The sequence below is a fragment of the Ahaetulla prasina genome, chromosome 4, assembly GCF_028640845.1.
Source record: "Ahaetulla prasina isolate Xishuangbanna chromosome 4, ASM2864084v1, whole genome shotgun sequence".
NCBI lineage: Eukaryota > Metazoa > Chordata > Lepidosauria > Squamata > Colubridae > Ahaetulla > Ahaetulla prasina.
In genome coordinates, this window is record NC_080542.1 from 19739375 (window position 1) to 19755264 (window position 15890).

General features: G+C 39.7%; 1 protein-coding gene across 1 annotated transcript in view; it reads left to right on the top strand.

The window, feature by feature from the left end:
* The window catches only part of LOC131196655 (integrin alpha-X-like), an 82456-nt gene that overhangs the window by 1204 nt on the left and 65362 nt on the right, over positions 1-15890 (top strand). Inside the window, exons 2-6 of the mRNA XM_058179722.1 lie at positions 9551-9665; positions 10706-10818; positions 11604-11668; positions 13264-13378; positions 14442-14572. Of these exons, the coding sequence (XP_058035705.1) occupies positions 9551-9665; positions 10706-10818; positions 11604-11668; positions 13264-13378; positions 14442-14572 (539 nt within the window). The remainder of the gene's footprint in view (positions 1-9550; positions 9666-10705; positions 10819-11603; positions 11669-13263; positions 13379-14441; positions 14573-15890) is intronic.

The window sequence follows — 15890 nt, forward strand, 5'->3', positions numbered from 1 at the left end:
TTTATTTAGTGACCATTCAAAGTTACAACCGCACTGTTGGAAGAAAAATCCATCTGGTTCAGTTCCAAGCTGGGAAAAAGGCGCTGGAAACAAAATTAATACATGAAGTGTTAATACTAATTTATAATGCCTTGGTAAGGACACACTTGGAATATTGCATTCAGTTTTGGTCGCCACGATGTAAAAAAGATGTTGAGACTCTAGAAAGAGTGCAGAGAAGAGCAACAAAGATGATTAGGGGACTGGAGGCTAAAACATATGAAGAACGGTTGCAGGAACTCGGTATGTTTAGTTTAATGAAAAGAAGGACTAAGGGAGACATGATAGCATTGTTCCAATATCTCAGGGGCTGCCACAAAGAAGAGGGAGTCAAATTATTCTCTAAAGCACCTGAGGATAGAACAAGAAGCAATAGGTGGAAACTAATCAAGGAGAGATGCAACTTAGAGCTAAGGAGAAATTTCCTGACAGTTAGAACAATTAATCAGTGGAACAACTTGCCTCCAGAAGTTGTGAATGCTCCAACACTGGAATTTTTAAAGAAAATGTTGGATAACCATTTGTCTGAAATGGTGTAAAGTTTCCTGCATGGGCAGGGGGTTGCACTAGAAGACCTCCAAGGTCCCTTCCAACTCTGTTGTTGTTGTTGTTGTTGTTGTTATTATTATTATTATATTATAAAATGGAGGCTGATTGGAAAGAAAGATTCTTTTTATTGATGAGCAGAACCACCAACAGCATGTGGTTCTGGGGCAGCTGACCAACCGGTTGAATGAGGGGATGGATTTTTATATGTTTCTGAGATGCTGCTGGGAGTTGTGCGGTATCTGAAATACCCCCCAGGAGTTGTGCAATCTAGTGAGTTCTGTATCTTTTGCTATTCTAAGGGTGGTGGGTTAATTCTATTATGTCCTAAAAGGTCAGATCCTATTCTTAGAATTTGGGTGGAGGAGGATGCAAATTTTAATCCCATCGCTAGAGGTGAAGGTCTTTTGTTTGTCAATGGGCTGGCCCAGTCTTTCTTAATGGGCATATTAAGAAAGACTTGAGGCTGCATTCTGCATCTAAAAACATGTTTCTCCATTCTTCCTTTGGGGAAATATAATATTCTGCCACTTTTAATATTCCCCCCAAATATTTCATTCTCTGGGCGGGGGAGGCTTCCCTAAACTGAAAAGAGTGACTTATGATTGGTCATTGCACTTGTGACCATTGCAGCATCCCTTTGGTCGTGTCATCAAAATTCAGACACTTAGCAACTGGTGTGTATTTGTTGCAGTATCCCAGGGTCACATGCTCACCGTTTGCAACTTTTCCAGCCGGCTGTTGACCAACAAAGTCAATGGGGAAAACTGGATTCTTTCGATGACCGCAGGATTCATTTAATAACTGCAATGCTTCACTTAACAGCGGTGGCAAAAAAATAAAAGTTTCTAAAAACTCACTTAACAACCACCTTGTGTAAATCGGGCATTCCCTGTACAGCAGAATGGGGATTTCGTGCGGAATTGGGACCTGAATCAGCAAATTGCTCTGCAAAAGTTAGTATCACTGAGTTCCTTGGGATTTACAGATGTATATATCTGGATTGATACGTATTCATGATTTTTATCATTTACTTATTTATTAGAATAATTTGTATTTGTTACAAATAGGCAACCTGGGGGTGTTGTGTATCAATACAGAAGTTTCTTTGTGCCTTTAAACCTCCCAGCATTAGAATCCAGCTTACAAATACTGCTGCTTTGATTGATCAATCAGAAAAGAGCTGGAAGGGACCTTGGAGGTCTTCTAGTCCAGCCCCCTACTCAAGCAGGAGACCTTATAGTATACCATTTCAGACAAATGGCTGTGCAGCCTCTTCTTTAAAAATCTCCAGTAATGAAGCACCCACAACTTCTGAAGGCAAACTGTTCCACTGGTTGATTTCCTCACTGTTAGGAAATTTCTCCTTAATTTCAGGTTGCTTCTCTCCTTGATTAGTTTCCATCCATTGTTTCTTGCTTTGCCTTCTGTTGTTTTAGAAAATAAGTTGACCCCTTCCTCTTTGTGGAAGTCCCTCAAATACTGGAACACTGCTATCATGTCCCCCTTGGTCCTTTTTTTCTCTTGACTGGTCATACTCAATACTTGCAACCATTCTTCATAACTTTTTGTCTCCAGGCCCTTCATCATCTTAGTTGCTCTTCTTTGCATTTTTTCCAAAGTCTCAACATCTTTTTCATAACCTGTGGCCAAAACAGTCTACCGTATTCCAGGTATGGTCTTGCTAAAGCTTTATAAAGCAGTACCTAATACCTCACATGGTTTTGATTCCATACCTCTGTTTATACAACCAAGTATTGTGTTAACTTTTTTGGCTGCTGCTGCACACTGCTGGCTCATGTTTAAATGATTTGCCTAAGGACATCATGGTACCTATGATATCATTGTGGTTTGTAAACCATGGCTTATAGCCTTGCAAACATGGTTAACTGTAGTTATGTCAGTGAACAGAGTTTAAGCAAAACCTGGTTTAAAATGATGTGCAAAACCAATTGCAGACTCACTTCCTGCCTTCTGATTCATGTATATTTGCATCTTTGATCTTTTATCCAGATCAAATAATGACAGTTCAGAATGATGTACAACAGGGGTGTCAAACTCGCATTGTCATGTCGTCATCACATGACATATCGCAACTTTTCCCCTCTTTGCTAAACTGGGGGTGGGCATAGCCATCATCCCACCAGCGGGCTGCAAATTTGACACTTTTGATGTAGAACAATTCAACCAGAGTTCAATTCTTTATTTGCTCATACACATATAGACAGAACCTTGCCAGACTAAACCCCGGCAAGGGAGGGATTACAATTTTGTTCACTTTTCTTGCTCAAAATCATACAGAATGACAGAGTTGGAAGGGACCTTGGAGGTCTTCTAGTCCAACCCCCTTCTCAAGCAGGAGACCCTCTTACACTCCAGACAAATACGTATCTTTTCTTTTATGTACACTGAGAGCATATGCACCAAGACAAATTCCTTGTGTGTCCAATCACACTTGGCCAATAAAATTCTATTCTATTCTATCCTATTCTATTCTATTCTATTCTATTCTATTCTATTCTATTCTATTCTATTCTATTCTATTCTATTCTATTCTATTCTATTCTATTCTTGAAAACCTCCAGTGATGGAGCACCCACAACATCTGGAGGCAAGCTGTTCCACTGATGAATTGTTCTCACTGTGAGGAAATTTCTCCTTAATTCTAGATTGGATCTCTGTCTGATAATCTGTGCTGTCCCGGTGTTTGGAGGCCGTACGGGTCTGGATGGGGAGAAACAGGCTCAAGCTCAATCCCTCCAAGACGGAGTGGCTGTGGATGCCGGCACCCCGATTCAGTCAACTGCAGCCGCAGCTGACTGTCGGAGGCGAGTTATTGGCCCCAAAGGATAGGGTGCGCAACTTAGGTATCCTCCTGGATGAACGGCTGTCGTTTGAAGATCATTTGACGGCCGTCTCCAGGAGGGCCTTCCACCAGGTTCGCCTGGTTCGGCAGTTGCGCCCCTTCCTTGATCGGGATGCCCTGTGCACAGTCACTCATGCGCTCGTTACCTCTTGCTTGGATTATTGTAATGCTCTCTACATGGGGCTCCCCTTGAGGTGCACTCGGAGGCTTCAGTTAGTCCAGAATGCAGCTGCGCGGGTGATAGAGGGAGCTTCGCATAGCTCCCGCGTAACACCGCTCCTGCGCAGACTGCACTGGCTACCTGTGGACTTTCGGATGCACTTTAAGGTTCTGGTTACGACCTTTAAAACGCTCCATGGCTTAGGGCCTGGGTACTTACGGGACCGCCTGCTGTTACCGCATGCCTCCCACCGACCCATACGCTCTCACAGAGAGGGACTTCTCAGGGTGCCGTCCGCCAAGCAATGTCGGCTGGCGGCCCCCAGGGGAAGGTCCTTCTCTGTGGGGGCTCTCACACTCTGGAACGAGCTTCCCCCGGGTTTATGCCAAATACCTGACCTTCGGACCTTCCGCCGCGAACTGAAGACACATCTTTTCATTCGCGCGGGGCTGGCTTAAATTTTATCGATTTTAAATTTTCTATTACAAATTTTAATGGGGTTTTAGTTTTATATATTTTAAAGTTTTTTAGGCCAATTATAAAATAAGTTTTTTAATTTGTATTTTAAATTGTATATTGTATTGTTTGTTTTTTACTTTTTGGCTGTACACCGCCCTGAGTCCTTCGGGAGAAGGGCAGTATAAAAATCGAATTAAATAAATAAATAAATAAATAAATAAATAATCTTCCATTTGTTACTATTTGACCTCCATTCAAGTATTTTGGAGAATAGGGCAACCCCCTCTTCTGTATGACAGCCTCTCAAATATTGGAAGACTGCTATCTGGTCACTTCTAGTCCTTCTCTTTGTTGTGTTAGACATAACTAGTTCCTGTAACCATTCATTTTATGGATTAGCCTCCAGTCCCTTAATGATATTTGTGGCTCTTCTCTGTACTCTTTCTAGAGTCTAAATATCCTTTTTTGTACTGTGGAGACCAGAACTGGATGCAGTATACCAAGTGCGGTCTTACCAGTGCAGTATAAAGCAGGGGTCTCCAACCTTGGCAACTTTAAGCCTGGAGGACTTCAACTCCCAGAATTCTTCAGTCAGCTTTGCTGTCTGGGGAATTCTGGGAGTTGAAGTCCACCAGGCTTAAAGTTGCCATGGTTGGAGACCCCTGATATAAAATAACATTAACATAGGAAAGTGTATAATTCATGGATGAAGGCAAAGTGTGTAACTGTATTCTCAATTGTGCTCTTTTTATCTCCTGAGCTCCTGAGGGCATTTGAATGGTTAACATGAGCAGAGCAGATGATGGGTGATTTTGTTTATTTTAATTAGCATACGGCATGTACAAGGCATGAAGTATAGACCACTTCTATGATGGTATACCCCAGGCAATGTTCTGTCTTAACAGAGAAACTAAAAGTCTATACAGGTAGACCTTGACTTACAATAGTTAGCTTAGTGACCATTCAAAGTTACAACGGCATTGAAAAATGTGACTTATGACTGGTTTTTGCAGTTACGACCTTTGCAGCATCCTCATGGATGGTCGCATGATCAGAATTCAGACAGTTGGCAACTGGCTCCTGTTTGTGACCGGTGCTGTGTCCCAAAATTATGTGATCCCTTTTTGCGGCCTTCTGATAGCAAAGTCAAGGGAGATGGCCAGATTGACTTAACAACTGGGTTACTAACTTATCCACTGCAATGATTCACTTAACAACTATGGCAAGAAAGGTCGTAAAATGCGGCAAAACCAACTTAACAAATATCTCACTTAATAACAGAAATGTTGGGCTCAATTCGGGTGGTACATCGAGGACTACCTATATACATGGTGACCAAACTGGGTATTGAATTCCTCATGGTCCAAAACTACAGAGGCAGCAACGCTGGGTGATGGAAATACAGAAATATGAAAATACAGAAATAGAGACTGATGTGTGAGACCGAGGGACTAGTCGTCCTTTAGGCATGGAAGCCAGCTAGGCCAGGAGTCCCCAACCATTTTTGTTTCGTAGACTGGTGGAGGTGGTGATGGGGGAATGACTTCATGTACAAATAAAGCTTCACACCAGGGGTGGGTTTCAAATATTGTTACTACCGGTTCTGTGGGTGTGGCTTGGTGGGCGTGGCTTGTCTTGATGGGCATGTCTTGATGGGCGTGGCAGGAGAAGGATATTGTAAAATCTTCATTCCCATCCCATTCCAGGGGAAGGATACTGTAAAATCTCCATTCCATCCCCAATCCAAGGGAAGGTTACCGCAAAATCCCCATTTCCACCCAATCAACTGGGATTTGGGAGGCAGAGAATAGATGGGGGCAGGGCCAGTCAGAATTTTTACTACTGGTTCTCAGAACTACTCAAAATTTCTGCTACCAGTTCTCCAGAAGTGGTCAGAACCTGCTGAAACTCACCTCTGCTTCATACGCTTGCCCAACGCTTCAGCGGCCTGGTTCCCAACAGGATGTGGCCTGGTAGCGGGACATGGCCTAGGATTGGGGACCCCTTAGTTAGGCGACTTTGGGCTAGTCTACTACAGATAGTCCTTATTTAGCAACCACAGTTTGAACAAGTACCTTTGTTATTAAGTGAAGGAGAACAAAATGAAATTGCAACTACACTTACAACCTTATTTCAGCTTTCTTTTGCTTTACAGGCCTGTGAAGATCATGTCAGGATCAGTCTCAAAATTCCTTTTTCATTACCATCGTAACTCTGAATAGTCACTGTATGAGGCAGTTGCTAAATGAGAACTGTGATCTGCATTATTTCTGATTATCCAATAACCAAACATCTTTGTTATTTAAAACATTAAAGCTGTATTTAAAAGAGAAATACCCCCACCCCGTAAATGAGGAAGCCAGCTCTATTTTTTTACAGTTGTAATGATGACACCATTCAAAGAAATTTAAAAGTCAGTATTGCCACATATTGAGAGACGTTTTCTTCCTTTTTTTAAACACCCCCCCCAAAAAAAGATTTTTTCTCTTTTTTTCATGTCAAGCGTTTTATTTTATATTACATATACATATCAATGCATGAATGGTGTGTCACCTGGGTGCCATACATTTCAATACAAATAAAATAATATTATTAATCATAATTATCACATTCATTCATCTTATATATTTCTAATAGTAATGCACATTTATATCAAATAATAATTTTTCATTATTTCATATTGTTTAACATATGTTAACTGTTCAATTTCTAAACCTCTCTCATATCATTGCATTAATGTTATCTTATAAAAACGTGTATAATAATATTCCTCCTGTCTCTTATTTCTGTCTTTATTCTAACTTTTAATGTGACCATTATATTAAAAGACATTCTGTTTGTATTACAATACTACCCTTCATTATTTCATTGTTCAATATTTAAATATGCAATTCTAATACCAATCGGAATGTTATTTAAAAATACAAATTAATTCTATTCATATTCTTTATGTTTGTCCAATCTATATGATTCCACTATTAATATACCTGTTTATACCAGTATTAAAATATGTTCTTTCATCATTTTATTAGTCATTATTTCACTTTATTATTCCACTGCGAATCATAATATTATTTAAACATACTCAATAGTACCATTATGCAATCTCTAATTTTCCCATTTTTAATACTTAGTTCTTATTCATATTTCCCATATTTCACTCTTCAAATTTATTTATATTAAAATACTATCGTTCATTATTTCAATATTTCAATATATTATTCTAATGCCAATCACAATATTATTTCACATACAAAATAACTCATATTCATATGCTTTGCTTTCATCCAATCTTTATGATCCTAGTATTAAAACACGTTTATATCAAGATATGTTATTTTCATTATTTAATTGCTCAGTGTTTACCAATCACAATATTGTTTAAGCTTGCCTGTTCTAATTTGTCCTTATGTTACCATTATAAAAAAAGGAAAGAAAAAGAAAAAAAGATTTTTTTCTTTCTTCTCTTTCCTTTCTTCTTTTTCCTGTCCGCCTTCCTTCTATCATCTCTTGCTCGCATCGATACTTTAATTCTTATTCTTTTTTAAACTTGCCTCCCATATTCTTCTCTTAAATCTTTATTTCTGTCTGTATCTGTGTCTACATCCTGCCTAGTCAATTTAAGTGTTTCTCCCATCCTTACCCTTTTCACTATCTAGCTTTGACGTTATCAGCTCTAACCGCTATCTCCCTTCTCAAAGTATCTTCCTGCTCCTCCCATTCTCTTTTCAGAATTTCTTAAAATATTTTTCCCCTGGTTTGATTCATCAAACATTATTAATTTTATTAATGACTCCTCATTATCTTCTTTCCATTGATTCCTCAATTCTGTTTTCCCCTCTATTCCATCTGCTAGCCCCTTCCTTTCCTGAGCATCTTGTTCATATTGTTCTTTGTATGATATTTTCCAATTTTTGATCTATGCCATCCATTAATTCCATCATTGCCTTATGCTCTTTCTGTATAAAATCCTTTATGCTTTGAAACATCAAATGCATCTTGATCAAAGTTCCACTCATTTGCCCCTTCTGTTGCATTTTATCTTGTTTTAATAGATTCCACTTTTAGTCAATAGCCCAAGAACCATTTATTCCAACCTGAGGTTACTCTTCAAAGTATCCACTGATCACAGTTCTTTGTTCCATAAATAGTCAAGTCCATTTATATAGTCCAGGGAGTTATCCAAGCCTCTTTGAGTCACCTTTCTAGATTCAGTCAAATACCTTAACATTCAGGGGTCACTTTAATCAAATGCCTTCCTTATTCTCACATTTAAATCTCCAGTGGTCATAGGGTAGATATATATAGTCCAGTAATTATTTTCACAGTCCTTTAAACAGGTATTTTCAGGCTTGTATATTTTCCTTTAATCAGCACATGGTGCTCTTAGGTTAATCTTCACTATTACTAGAAATCTGATTTTAATTATTTTAAATTGTAATTAAATTATAGTACCAGTGTTAATTTTTAAATCCATAATTCCAGTATTTTAAATTGCCTTCCCAATGTCATGTCTTCCCAATTTGAAAGTCCAATTTCCTGCATTTTTAAAGGAAAAAAAAAGGTTTTTTTTACCTCCCCCCCCCTTTAATCCTTTCCTTCTGGTCTGGTAATTTTCTCAAAGTGTTTGATCACCTCTTTAACCAATAGTTCTGAGTAAATCCTAGATTTCTCTTTTTGGGTTAACTTTTCAGGAAAAAAATCCTCTCACCCAGTTCCACACTGTTCACCAAAATCTGCTCCAGCTCAAAGCTTAGGTGGTCATTGGCTGTCCCAGTTTCATGGCAGTCATCTTAGGCTGTCTCTTCTCTTCATTGTGGCTGGGAGGGAAAGTAAGCCCTGGGTCAAGCAGTAGAGCTGCGACTGTCTGAGACCTCACAGGGTGTCCCTCTTTGCTTCACCACCCCTCCAAGGCAGCTTTGGCTCCTTTTGGAGCCCACTAATGGGAGAATTCGGCACAGGGAGCGTGGAGACCTGCTCTCCATGTCTGATCTCACTGCAACGCCAGCTGGAAGTCCTCTAAAATAGTTTTTCTTCTTGCATACATAGCTGCCCACTTCTTCAAATTACTACAAACAAAAACATAAAACAACAACAACAATCAAATCAATTTTTGGGGTGGTTCTGGTGATAGCATTCCCCCCCCCCAAGAATATCTTGATGTTCTTTTTTCCTTCTTGACAAACTTTACAGGCAGATCCAAAATGAACTTAGAAGTCAACTAGGAACTGATTGCCTAACAAAGCTGCTGTTTTTGGTTGCTGGTGCTCAGGAGGGACTTCTAATGCTCTCTTATACAACTATCAACTGGCACAGAAGTTGTGATTCCTGAATGAGTCTCATTGTTACAAACAGTGCACAACATGGCTGGTTGCAAAAACACCTATACCCAAAGAAATGGATGTTAAAGCTTCTTCTGCCCTCTTTCTTGCTGTAGAAAAAAAAGCTAAAGAAAATATTTATTTTGTTTAATCCCACAGTGCTGACTCTATGCCATGGATTTAGTGTGGACACTGAACAACCTGTCATCTTCCAGGAAACGGTGAAAAGTTTTGGCTATAGTGTGGTGCAATTTGGAAGTGGCGCAAATGCCGGGTAGGTGACCCCAGTCTGTCTAGGACAATGGTTCTCAACCATGGCAAGTTAAAGATGGATATTCCAGAGGTGGCTTTTCAAGATACAACTGGACTTTCTTGTTTTTCTTTGAAGATGTTTCACTTCTCATTCAAGAAGCTTCTTTAGCTTTGACTGAATGGTGAGGAATGGAAAGATTTATACTCCTTGTAGACAGCTGGTCATTTGCATTCTTTTAGTGAGTTCTTAAGGCCACATGGAGGTTTATCTGTGATCATCAGGGTCACCTGAGAGGTGCAGATGGCTGTGGAACTGTTGAAAGGACTGTGTTGTAGACTGGAGATAGATAATATGGTATCCTTCCCCTTCTGTTGATCGAGGGCTGTTCACTTTTGACATAGATGGCCTTTTTGACCCCTCTTTCAAATCAGCGGTCCCCTCTGTCCAAAATGTGGACTTTGCTGTCTTCAAAAGAGTGGCCTTTGTCTTTCAAATACAGATGGATTGAATCTAGTCCTGGTGGGTTTGTTCTCCTATGCTGAAGAAGTTTCTTGGATGAAAAGCAAAACATCTTCAGAGAAAAACCGGAGAGTCCAGTTGCCTCTTGAAAAAGCATCTTTGGGACAACCATGACTTGGATGACTCAGAATCTCCATAGACATTTAAAGTGGCTGGACTTCAACTCCCAGAATTCCGCGACCAGCCATGCTGTCTGAGGAATTATGGGAGTTGAAATCCACCCATCTTCAAATTGCCGAAGTGGAAACACTGTTCTAAAACCATGGACAGTTTGCTGTCTTTGTCTCCTTGGATCACGGGGATGAGCAAGCTCTTCAGAGTCACATGCCCACTGAAAAAAATCCATCATTGACCACTTGGATTGTCTGGAGTGAGTGGAGCTAAAGCAAACATTGACCAATATTAAGAGTACTTTCTTTTTGTGTGTGTGCTGAGTTCTAGTTGGTTCTAGTTTGAGCAGCTGAGTCCTGATTGGGTCCTTCTGCAAGTAGATTTCTGATTTGCCTATTCTACTTTGTCTGCATTTCCCCTCTTATTGACAGAGTGTTAGTAGGTGCTCCACTTCAACAGGGAGTTGTGAATGAAACAGGGAAAGTGTACAAATGCCAGGTGACTTCAAGCAAATCAGGCGGATGCCAGGAGATATCTCTCCAAAGTAAGCACTGAACTCTTCGATTCCTTGATGTTTAAGGCAAGAACCTCAGCATTTAATATTGACTTATTTATTACTTATGTTCCTCATGACGAACATAAATATTAAAATATTTTTATTCATATTTTAAACAGTTATATTTTACATGTATATTGAATTTCCAGAGAATGGTTTATTGTGATTAAGCCATCCAGGGTCACATGTAAATTGTACTATATTTCCTCTCTTTAGGGAGGTATATTAACATGTTTTCCTTCCTTCCTTCCTTCCTTCCTGCCTGCCTGCCTGCCTTCCTTCCACCTATCCATCCAACAATCCAACTATCCATCCATCCATCCATCCACTGGATGGTTTATAAATTTAAATCTTCATAATTATCTTCTGCAACATTTCCACAGAACAGTTTGAAAACTCTGATCTAGACTTTTCTTATTTGTCCAATTCCCTTAAGAGACAAGCTGGTCATGAATAAAACTTATTTTAGGTGAAACCCTTTGATGATTATCACCTGAGTACCATCCGATGTAACTTTCTGCAATTCAGGCTTATTTTGAAGTAATCATCATGTTTTTCCTTAACATCAAGGATGGGCTTTAAAAAATAAAACAAAAGTAAGGATCAGCATAATTATTGTGTGCTGCCCAAGTCATTTGGAGATGGGTAGCATCAAACTGAATGAATGAATGAATGAAATACAGTTAGAGTGGAAAATTCATAGCAAATGCTCTTTGGTGTGCATGTTTTATTTGATGATGATGATGATGATGATGATGATTTTGCCTTCTCAGAACCTGCTGATGCAGTCAACATGTCTCTTGGTTTATCTGTTTCGGCCCATGAATCTCAAGTGTTGGTAAGGTAGTGTCTTTGTCATTAGGTTAGTAGCAATGTGATGGGTCTTCGCATAGCAGGTGGCAGCACTGCAGACCTTAGGAAGTCTCGAAAAGTGAACTGCAGGACACTGGGTCTTTGGGAAATGATAAAGGGTGAAGATAAAAGGAAGAAGCACATTCAGACTTGTAAAGTTCTGCTACTATAACCTTGTAATAAAAATAGCATTGGTTTGCATGCCTTTGATTTCTACCTTGGAGAGCTGACATCAGTCCTGCAAGTCTGAATGTATTCCCTCCATACTCCCTATCTTTATAAGAACTGTTTTATTTATTTATTTATTTCGTCAAGTATGTATTAGATAACAGATATAGGTATAAACATGGTTATTAATACATGAAATGGATACGAATAAAAGGGGACATTAGGACAGGGATGGTAGGCACATTGGTGCAGTTATGTTATGTCATGTCATGTCATGTCATGTCATGTCATGTCATGTCATGTCATGTCATGTCAGTAGTGGGGTCTTGCCTGAGATACTTTCCCAGGTTACAGTTCTAGCTTGAATTCAGATTTCTCTTATCAGCCTATTGGATTGATTGCAATTTTGATTTTTGTTCTTCAAGATCATTCCTTCTTTCCATTACGTCAACACAGAACCTGTGTACAGGTAGTCCTCAAATTACAACCATTTGTTTAATGACAGTTTGAAGTTACAACAGCATTGAAAAAAGTGACTTATGACTGTTTTTCACACTTACAACCGTTTTAGTCCCCCATAGTCATGTGATCAAAATTCGAATGCTCAGCAACTGGCTCATATTTATGATTGTTGCAACACCTTTTGCAACCTTCTGACAAGCAAGTGAGTTTGGGGAACTCAGATTCACTGTGCAACCATGCTATTCACTTAACAAATGCAGTGATTCATTTAACAACTGTGCCAAGGAAGGTGGTAAAATGGACCCAAACTCACTTAACAACTGCCTTGCTTAGCAATAAAAATTTTGGGCTCAATTGTGATTATAAGTCGAGGATTACTTATTTATGAAATTAAGGATCAGGAGGGCTTTGTCTATAAAGGTTTTATTTTATTTTATTTATGTATCAAATTTAGAAACTGCCTATATCCCTCATGGATCGACCTGGGGTGGTATACAACTTAAGCAGAAAAACATAAAATATGTAGCAATAGCACTCAGACTTATATACCACTTCATAGTGTTTTACAGTCTTCTTTCTAAGCAGTTTGCAGAGTCATCATATTGCCCCCAGCAATCTGGATCCTTGTTTTACTACCTTGGAAGGATGGAGGCCTGATATTAGGAGGCAATTAAACCAGGAGTAAAATAATTAAAATTCAAAGTTAAACAACATTAAATAGAATTTAAGTGGAGTTTGACCTTGCCAGATTAATGACTAATGATTAATGACTCTTAATGACTAAAATCCAGTACCTTGATGAACGTATCTTTTCTTTTATGTACACTGAGAGCATATGCACCAAGACAAATTCCTTGTGTGTCCAATCACACTTGGCCAATAAAAATTCTATTCTATTCTATTCTATTTTCTGTGTCTGGTCACTGTAAATGGCTCTCCTTGCTCCCATAGGTGTGTGGGCCCAGAGTGCATCAAACATGTGGGGAATACATATATCTCAAAGGTTATTGCTTCCTCTTGGACCAGAATTTGAGGACGATCCAGCGCTTTCCTGATAAACTGCCAGGTGAGATCCAGATGTAAGAAAAAAAGAATACCCTACATGTTAAGGGATGATCTATGGGAAAACATAACGTCAGATCAGGTAAACTTACCTTATCACTCATATTTTTCCATAGTCATACAACCAGTTGCTTAACAACTGTTTGAAGTTACAACTGATCTCCCCAGAGCTAAATATAACCCATTTCTGAAGTTACAATGGCCACATGCACATATCAGGTGATCATGTAATCCCATTTGAAGTATTTGGCAACTGGTGCACCTTTACAGTAATTTGCTGTGTCCCACAACCATGTGATTACAATTTTTGACTTTTTTTTTTTGCTGGTTTCCAGTATTTACTTCTGGTTTCCAACAAAAAAAAAATATGTCCATTGTGGAAAATGGATTCACTTAACAACCATTGCATTTGCATAAGAACTGTCATTAAAATTGGTAGTAACTTTCAGTCTGGTCATGTGATAGCAATAGCACTTATGTACAGCTTCACAGTGCTTTACAGCCCTCTCTAAGCAGTTTACAGAGTCAGCACATTGCTCCCAACAATCTGGGTCCTCATTTTACCAACCTCAGAAGGATGGAAGGCTGAGTCAGCCTTGAGCCACTGAGACTCAAACTGCTGAACTGCTGGCAGCCAGCAGTCTGTAGAAGTAGCCTGCAGTACTGCATTCTAACCACTGCGTCATCACGGCTCTTGATGCCTCTAATGACTAAAATCCATATTTCAGGATCAATTACAATAATGTCAAGGACAAACTCTCCAGGAGACCCAGATGCATTGAGCTGAATGGAGCTTAATCTGAATTAAGTGTGAGCAAGATTCTTGTAGAATTACACACACAAAGAGGAACATCAGCTCATTTCGGAGAAGAACATGGGATAATTAAATGTCAGTCAACTTACAGTATCTCACAGACATGCACAATTGTGCATTAAGTTTAGACAGTGATTCATTTTTTGCATAATTTATTTATTATTTATTTATTTTATATATTTTGTCACCTGCTTGACTATATGCTATTCTTTTTTTTTTTTCATTTTCTTCTCCATTGACCTTGCTTCTATAGAATGTACCAGACGCCCTGCTGACATCGTTTTTCTGATTGACGGTTCAGGAAGCATAAGAGATGATCAGTTCTCACAAATGAAGACCTTTATTTCTGAGGTCATAAAGCGCTTCCAAAATACAAACACTCAGGTAATGTTAAGAGATTGGACGCTGAATATTCAGGATGAAAATAATGGGTCCCTTGCTAAAATCTGCAGTAGTATATAATCATTATTCAATTTTTTTACTATACTAAAATATGCTTTTTTATTAGAAGCCCTTTGATATTCAATCTGTGCAGTGGTGGGATTCAAATATTTTTACGCTTGGTGGGTGTGGCTGGGTGGTCATGTGACTGAGTAGATATGGCCAACTTGACTTCACTCATGGCAAGGTGGGGCGCTGCAGGCGGGCCAATGCTGCAGAGACAGGGCGATTTCTAGACACCATTCCAAGCCACAACCCCCTCTTGGGCTGACAAAATAAAAGACCATCTAAAGAGTGTGACTGCCTGCCGAGCCTGCGTGACGCACGCTGGCAAAAGGAGGTAAAGAGAAGGGCCAATAGACTGCTCCTCCATCCCAGCTATGCATTTTCAACCCCGGCTGTTGCATATTGCATGCTTTTCACTTCAAGCAGTCGTGTGTGTGTGTGTGTGTGTGTGTGTGTGTGTGTGTGTACCGTATTTTTCATATAAGATGCATCAGATTATAAGATGCACCTACTTTTGGTGAAGAAAACAAGAAAAAGAAATCTGCCGCTGCCTCCCAGCAATTTTGCCTCATTACAGCAAACAGCAAATAGCCTGCTTTACTTTCATTTTCAGCATAGCTTGATTAGCACAAGAAAAACAAATCTACTCCCAGCAATTTACCTCCTTACAGCAAGCAGCAGAGGCCCGCACAGCAATAGGCAATGGCAATCCCTGCAGCCTCAAACAGTTGAGAGTGGGGATGCCGATCCAAGGGCAATCAACTTGTGCTTATTAGGCTGTGCTGAAGCTGAAATGGCTGTTTCTTCTTGCTGCTTGCTGAAAGGAGGTAAATTGCTGAGAGGCAGCGGCCAAAGAATGGGGCCAATGGGTGGGAGGGGCTACATTTGGTGTATAAGATGCATAAGACCCCCTTGTAGGTGGAAAAAAGGTACATCTTATACTCCAAAAAATACAGTATGTAAGTGTATATCAGAGGTGGGTTTCAGCAGGTTCTGACCAGTTCTAGAGAAATTTTGAGTGTTCAGAGAACCGGTAGTAAAAATTCTGACTAGCCCCGCCCCCATCTATTCTCTACCTTCCAAGTCCCAGCTGATTGGGAGGAAATGGGGATTTTGCAACAACTTTCCCCTGGATTGGGGAGGGAATGGAGATTTTACATATCCTTCCCCTGCCATGCCCACAAGCCATCCCCACCAGCCACGCCATGCCCACCAAGCCATACCCAAAGAACCGGTAGTAAAAAAATTTGAAGCC